Source organism: Sycon ciliatum, chromosome 11 (assembly GCF_964019385.1).
Source record: "Sycon ciliatum chromosome 11, ocSycCili1.1, whole genome shotgun sequence".
Classification (NCBI taxonomy): domain Eukaryota; kingdom Metazoa; phylum Porifera; class Calcarea; order Leucosolenida; family Sycettidae; genus Sycon; species Sycon ciliatum.
The window spans coordinates 5254950-5263197 of record NC_088653.1 but is presented as its reverse complement, the minus strand read 5'-3'; the positions used below and the strand labels follow the sequence as shown (position 1 = coordinate 5263197).

Here is an 8248-nt window from a genome sequence, read left to right as displayed (position 1 = left end):
GGCAACACTTGTCGTTTCGGATTGGAAGCTAGTTTCTTTTCTGCGAACACTCACCAATTATTTTCCAACTCAACTTCAATGAAAACCTGCTAGAGCCACTGTCGAACGCAATTTAGTGGCTAGAAAGACGACAGGTTCAAACGCACGGCTGAAGTATCGTCACTGTCTTTCCCCAGGTAAGTTTCGTTCCTCGCTGTCAAGATTGTAAAAGGAGTTTCAGGTGCACTCGGCCTTGGGATGTATTTAGCAAAGCACTATAATACTCTAAAACTAATAGGCTACCACAAGATCGTCCATTTGGTTTGCGCGATTGGTTTACAGGTCCAAGGCGATCAGTGAGATTCCCAGGCCGTGCCCCCCACCCCCCTCCCTCCGTGCTAGGCGACCCCTTTTTGGGTCATTCTTTTGTTTCCAACTCGGCTCTCCTTTTTTGCACCACTTTCTAGACTGCCGCGCAACCGAAATCAATATGAAACTTACCATGCTATACTTTGCCTTCCGAATAATGATAATTATTTTATTGATAATTTGAACACGTCCTGTCGACATGTCTTCCTATACAGACCACATTTGGAAGCACGGAAACTGTTCCTTACCGGTAGGTGCCCAGCCATGCTTTACAGCTATATATGGTCAAAAATGTTTATTATGGCTAAATCTCGGATGGAGAGCCAAGGATCAAAATGAAAGGGAAGGACCAACGTGTTTCATGTTTCATGTTATCCGAAGTTTGTCATCAGGTCGTTGGATGTCAGTATCACAGTCAGTATTGTGCTAGCTGTTTCACCTTCCGACTCCACATCTTCCTTATAAGTGTTAGCGTTGGACACGCACTACGAATAATATGTAAACATTTTGGTTCATTTATCTTGTCTTGTGACTAAATCCTAGCGAATTCTCGAAAGAAATATCGGCACAACCATTCCACAAACACCTGACGCTGATTCACTTTGGAAGGAAAGAAAAGGATTTCTTCAGAATTCATGAATAGCAAAATGACGTTCGATTTGGATCTACAGGGTTGGGGAGAAGCTACATCATTCAGCGTATTTTTTGTTTTTGTTTTTTTCTACCTCAAACCGAAGATTCTAGTTTCCTCCACCATCTCTACCAGATTTGAGGCTCGTAGAAGCCGATCGAAGTTGGTAGAGATAGGGTATTTCTATACTTTGGTGACTATGAGAGCTGCTTTCCAAAATGTATTGGAACATCGTAATGTGAAATTCGATGTTTTACAGAAATGTGTAGATCTGCGTACATAAATGACCATCTGCCGGCTCAACATCCGCTCAACATCCGCTCAACATCCGCTCTACTCTACCAGGTAGACAAAAGCGAACGCAGCCTGGTTCTGAGGTTCTGAAGACGAACAATTTCCTAGGAGACAAGAATGCAATTATACCAAGAAGTAGAGCCCACTTCAGGCTCATGAGCATTTAGAAAGTTTTCTCTCGTATACTTTCAGGTGTAATACAAGAAACATCAAATGGACATGGACAATGGATTAAGTACAGCAGAGAGGTAGATGACTAAAGAAAATGAAGCAGCCCATGGTAGCAGAGTATGCGGCTACTACGGGTGTTGAAATCAGTCAAATCATCAACAAGGTGGGGGCTACAGTGCGTTTCAAAAAATAGACTTGATTTCAAAAAACCGTTAGGTCAGCATCTATACTACATAAAATATCTTATCGCTTTGTGCATAAACATTATGGAATTAGACGTCTGCTATCCGATCGCTTAAAAATCTATACGACCATAATTGCGTGAAGGACCTGAGCAATATTTCCAGAAAAAATTCTGGCATGTACTAGTGAGTAGGCCTTGGCGGATAATGCCGGCAGAAAAATTGGCAGAATTCGGTACTTTTTCTGGTAAGTTTCATGAATGTTTGGTATGTGGATAAAGAACTGGAGCAGAATTCGAGGAATTGCCCGCCATAAGGTTTGTATGGTTCTGCCGATTTCACTTCTTTTCGAGCATTATCCGCCAAGGCCTACTAGTGAGCCATGAGTTAGATCACTAATGGCGTCAATGCACCAGTCGGTAAACGAGAAACAAAAATCGCGCGTTACATGTACAATTGCCTGCAAAAGAGATTTTCTGCTTGTGCCCGTGTGGCGACGAGCTCGTGGCGCGGCAAATACGGAACACGGGTCACATGAAAACTCCGGTCAGCTTTCCACCATGACAAGGCTTTGAGACACGTTTTCCGCAAGTGAAATTGGCGTCCCAGTACTAGGTAGGCATGAAACCAGACACCCACACTAAACCACCATGTCACATGACAACTGCTTTGTATCTCAAGTACTATGTGTCCTTCCTGACACAGGCTTCTGATGCAAGGGTTTTGCATTGTCTTGTTTAGTAATAATAGAGAGGTTCCGCATAACGTAATTACGTTAGTAAAAAACGTAGTCGATCTACGGAAAGTCTTACGTAAACTGCATGCGCATCTGTGTTCCGCCATACGGAGTTTCCAAATCACGTAGCTGCCCTTGGCAACTCCGAACGCGGCAGTGTAAGACCAGATCGACCTGGGAAGAAAGTCATAAATTTGTACCCCAATCCACTTACGGACCAGCTACGTTATCAGAGCCCTATCTACGTACTCTCCGTAGACAACTTTCCGTAAGTGGAGTGCAAACTCGCGAATTCACGGGTTTTCCCCGCCCACTAACGTAAAGTTGCTCAACTTTACGTAGTGCGGAACCTCTCTATTAACTTGATTAGGACGACCCAAAGGCTGTTATGGGTGTTTGCATGTGTGCTCATGTGTTTTTGCGCTTCTCTGCGAGAGCACATTTTGACCTGTATGTGTGCACGTGTGTGTGTGTATGTATGTATGTGTGTGTTTGTATGTATGTGTGTATGTATGTGTGTGTGTTTGTATGTTTGTTTGTTTGTGTGTGTGTTTGTATGTTTGTTTGTGTGTGTGTATGTGTGTATGTATGTGTGTATGTATGTATGTGTGTATGTATGTGTGTGTGTGTGTGTTTGCGTGTTTGCGTGTTTGTGTGTATGGGTGTATGTACGTGGGTGTATGTGTGTATGTTTGTAATGTTCATGCATCTGTAGAATCAGCCATGAAGTGGCGACTCATCCTTCTCGTAGTGGTTCTCACCATGACGACGACAACAGTATCTGCTACAAGTAAGTGTGTACTATTATGGTTGTCCTTGGATTTGTTGGTTTTGTGACCCTTCTCACCTGTCAAGGTAGCTGCAAAGCAAAATCAAACACATTTTTGTGGTTGACATGTCATTTTTCTTGGTTTCACAAGGGCAGTACCTTACATTCGGTGGAGCGAAGCTTTATAAAATGAGCGTAACATTTCTGGCCAATTTCTCGTCATGGCCCATACCAAGAGTACATAACCCCCCCCCCCCCCCCCCACAGTTTGCAAATCCTGCTATGGGGTTTGTGACGGCAGAACTTCACATCCCGTGACGAACCCATACACCCTATTTGCACTTTGTGCATGATAGTTACAGGGTTGTATGCAGCCCAGCTTTGGGCTCAACTCTCTTGTGGTCTGTTTGCGAGCCTAACCTTTTGAACCATGTCACGTGAAGTGAAGTTGCAGCACAGCATGGAGGATTGTGCAGGCATTTGTACACTCTTGGGGATTATGTGTTCTTGCACATACTCAGCAAAACAGCCGGCAATTTGAGGAAAAATACCGAAAATATCCAATTGATGGGTGCTCAGAATTCTGCAATGTTCTTGTTGAGCAGCTTAAGATTTAGCGAATCAGTCAACTTCGCTCAAGTTAGGGTTCATATATCACCATTTTGTGTACAAACAAAAATTGACTCTTTGACCAATGATTGCACATACTGTAGCGACCAGGGAGTCGTAAAATACCGGCATTTCATCGGTATTTTAGGGGCCGTCCGGGGTTACCGATTGTTTTTACAAAACGAAACGTTTTAGTATTTTTCAGCCCCCACCCACCCACCCACCTTTTCTGCAGGTAAAACGAATTCCAATAAAATATTTATGTCAATTTTAGACATCCAGAAGTAACTGGGCATTCTCAATCAGCATTCAATAATTATTTTCAAAACGAAGCACCAGCAAACCCACCCACAAACGAAAACATTTCGTTTTGAAAATATTATTGGTAACCTCGGACAGCCCTTTACGACTTCCTGGCCTTATGGAATATCTTCATGGCCTGGTGTTCCAGTACAGCTGACAAATCAATAAAAAAAAGAATGTGAATAAAGAAAATGTGGAAAGGAAAAGGACATATGGATACGAGTTAAGAGTATCTCTCCATCACTGTAACTGGATACTGGCCGTCGGTTAGCGCTATGGAGATGTGTTGAAGCTAGGTGTCAGGACGTCGAATGTCTCAGTACTCTTGTCAGTTTTTGTGTCTAGTTATTGCACTTTCTGACTATATATAGTATCCAGTTACAGTGATGGAGAGTTACTCTTTTAAAATACTGTAAAAAGTAGAAATTTTCATGGTGTAATATTTTCGGTATTCTCCAAAATCAGTGGTCCAGTGGAGGGAAATTTTCGGTACACCCGCTTTCCAGGTAAGTTTACTAGTACCGTAAAGTACCGTGAGAGCGCCCCGTCTCGCGAGAGATCGCCCCACCTTGATTTTACAGCCACGGGAAGAAAATCGTAGAATGCTACTAAGTTTGTACGGTTTGAGAACCTGTTCGTACCAAGGTCACACTTGGCATGTTTATATGTGGAGCTCGCATAAGCTGGAAGGTAAACTGGATTCGGATTGACTGCATACTGTGCAATGTATGTAAAAGGTCCATGTCGTATTACTTACGGACAGGAAACCACCTCCAGAGGACGACGACGAAAGGACGAGATAGTGGGGCGCTCTGGCGTTACTTTACGGTGCTAAACCGAAATTATTTTGGTGCATTCTATTTTCGGAAAACAATTGGCACCGAAGTTACCAAAAATATAAACACCACCGAACATGCTTTTACAGGATACTGTAAATATACAAAATTTCGGCACTTCACGATTTTTGACATTTTGGCGGCGATTTATTTTCGGCGTGGGGTAGATCAGAGGGCACGGTATAGTGCGACAGATGCTGTGAAAATTTTCATCGGCATTTTAACCCATTGAGGGCTACAGGGCCTTTCATCTGAGGCTCTGAAGAAAATGCTAAAAATAGGGCCAATATACAGCTCCACAACTTCATAGTCTAGGCAACTAGGTTGTTGAACTCTTGTGAAATGTTGACCAAGGCTATGATTATCACGCTGACCAACTCGATATAGTTCCCAGAAAAAGGAACAAAATGCTATATGACACGTAAGTTCATCCAAATTGCGTAAAATACGAAAAAGTCGCCAATTTGAGTTGAATCACCGGGCGAAAAAGAAGAAAAAACGTATCCAAGCGGGATTCGTACCCGCAACCTCTCGTACTGAATGCAGGAAATGTACCGCTCGACTCTGGGGTCTCTTTCAGCCCTACGCTGGAACACGGAACTTTTTACAGTAGGATAGCCTGTCAGCCCGAGTATATTCGGGCTCAGCGCCCTGACGTCATTTTGAATCCCGAATATATTCGGGCTCAGCAGTCAATGGGTTAACTTAGGCGTTTTGGGTCGGTGCCGAATATAGCCGAAATTAAATAGCTGCCGAAAATTTGTATATTTACAGTATCGAATTCTAGTGACATCTGTCAATCGTTCGGTGCTACTGAATGATCGTTTGAGCCGTAGAAAATGTCAAATGCATTCATTCCAGCCTGATGAATTGTTGTAGACCAGGCGCAAGACTTGACTTGATCCACCCCTTTATTCTGTGTTGTGTGATTGACAGCTTGCCCTGCCGGAGCACAAGACACAGGGAATGGATGCAAATGCGTAGCATTTGATGCATTCCTAGTGAAGGGCGAGTGCATAGGTAAGAAGCTTGCACAATTTGAAATTCAATAGTTCGTTGCCTTGTCCATATAGGCGTCGGTTGGATGTTTACTCCTATGTGCTGCTGATTTTCGTGTGCTTTTTAATGTGGGTGATGGTGGTTGTTGGTGCTGCTGCTGCTGCTGGTTTCGTTTGTTGGGTGTCGTTGCTTCAATTCATTATTCTCACCAGGGACAAGGAGGTACTGCTGACCAGCGTTCAGCCTGCATTCGACTACTGTTTGCTGCGGTAACCGGAATGCTGGTTGGGCAGGTGGAGAGCTACAAGTAGAATCCTCGGCATTCACCCCAAAGTGCCAGAAAAATGAATTACTCGGAAATTCGAATTATCCCAACATGTACCCACAACACATCATGCAGTTCATAATGCTCTCATTGTCACACAGAGTTGCGCTATGCACCTTGGGCACTTAGTACGGCAAGTTAATGACCGTGTCTGTTCCCGACGGGTGTCTGTTCCCGACGGGAACTCGCAGGCGGAAAGGGTAGCTCCAAAACATGGCTGCTTTGAAGTCAATTGAACCTAAGAACATGAACCATATCCCTGGCACCTGCATACTCACAGTGGAAACTGATTCTAACTTCATAAATCGGGGGGGGGGGGTCAGTACCTTTTGGACTCCAACCCCTTAGCGATTGATCTATAATATAACGATTAGTTGATTGTTGCGGAGTTATCAATGGATTGCCCAAAAATTGGGATAATCGTTCCTGCCCAAAGATGTGTTTGTGATCACTAGTATCATGTTGTTCATTCCTGCTCATTCCTGTTCATTCCTGCGTGCTTTATTCACACTCAGTGCTTCCAACAAAGACATGTAGTACAGATGTTTACAAGGTTGCTCCAATTGGGTATCAAACCTGCCAGAACTTGAGACCTAACTATGACGAATCGACGGTGGGCGATTCTGCTTGTATCAAGAAGATGCTCTTGGACTGGCGTACAACAGTGGGCTATGCGCTAACGTTTCAATCCGGCAGGAGTATAGTTACATATGATGATGCTTACAGAGCGGGTTCAGGGTCAACTGCTAATGTAGTCATCTGCAAACGTAAGTTTTGTTGGGCTCCGCATAATTATTTCGCTGGAATTCATGATTTTTGTCCATATCTTGGAGGTGGTGATGTGTCTCCCTTCATGTATGCAACTACTGCAGACCAGGAGTAAAACTAGAAAGAGACATGAAACCTGCAATCGAGAATTTGAGTATAGTATAATATATAATATAATTATACTCATGTCAACAAACAATGGATCACTCGTAATGTTTTGCTACTCTGAGTTTCATGCACCGTGTGCAATCATCAGGCAAACAATATTTAAGGCAGTCTGGCCAAAGCACAATGGGAATTTAAGGTGGATGCAGGCGGAAACAAGTGTAAGACTTAGCGGGACCCCTGATATGTAATCAATGGGCTAACATGCTGGCTGAGAATTGTGTGAAGCTGAGTGCTGGGTGACTATAGCATAGTGGGGCAGTGTAATTATATAAATAGAGAGGTAGGCGAACAAAATGGAAAATAATGAAACGAAAAGATGAGTTTTTTTTTAACACAACGGTAGTCAATATTATAAGTGGTTGATGAATTTAGTGGAGAATTATGCACAAGGCGAGATCCAGACAAATGGGACGCGAGACAAGAGAAGGCGAGAATGGAGACAAGAGGGTTCATGAATTTCGTAGACTAGTAGCATAATTATTTGAGAAAGTTTGAAGCATTGCGAGTCTTCCCATCTCCTGACAGCTTGTATACTCTAATTTCAGAAATCAATGTTTTCGGTATGATGGCAAAAGGCCAGGTTAGGTGAACAGAAAATTTAGGTACAGACAAGCAGTTCCCTATTGGATTATATGTGTTAGTGTTTGTTCGGTGTATTGAAATTTTAGGTATGAAACAGACGCACCGAAAATACCGAAAATAGGAGTACACTGAAAAATTGTGAAATTACAGTGCCTTTGCTCGTGGATCGTCTCCATACAGCACCGCCATGTGTGATGGTGGCTCTACTAGTGTCGGTGGTCAAAGCTTAACGATACAAAAGTGACCGTAGCCAGGTAAAAGACCACGTTTTGACTGTCCACACATCACAACAGGTGTGTTTTTTATTTATTTTTAACTAGTTTACGAACTTGTCATATTCTTTCATGTTGGCCAGAGATCTGTCGTCCCCCTCTTTGGTCCATATACCACATATCGTACAAGCTCGAATACAAGCCTCCCCCCCCCCTCGAATAGAGCCCCCTATCAAATAGAGCCCATGTGTCAGAGGTAGTCGAAATAGTACAGCCCCGTCACATATAAAGGCCCGGGGCTGTAATCAAGCACGC

At 43.3% G+C, this 8248-nt stretch overlaps 1 protein-coding gene across 1 annotated transcript in view; it reads left to right on the top strand.

The window, feature by feature from the left end:
• The window catches only part of LOC135827303 (uncharacterized), a 41636-nt gene continuing 33388 nt past the window's right edge, over positions 1–8248 (top strand). The window contains exons 1-5 of the mRNA XM_065339829.1: positions 1–176; positions 564–598; positions 3078–3152; positions 5816–5899; positions 6719–6970. Coding sequence (XP_065195901.1) covers positions 3086–3152; positions 5816–5899; positions 6719–6970 — 403 coding nt within the window. The 5' untranslated portion in view covers positions 1–176; positions 564–598; positions 3078–3085. The remainder of the gene's footprint in view (positions 177–563; positions 599–3077; positions 3153–5815; positions 5900–6718; positions 6971–8248) is intronic.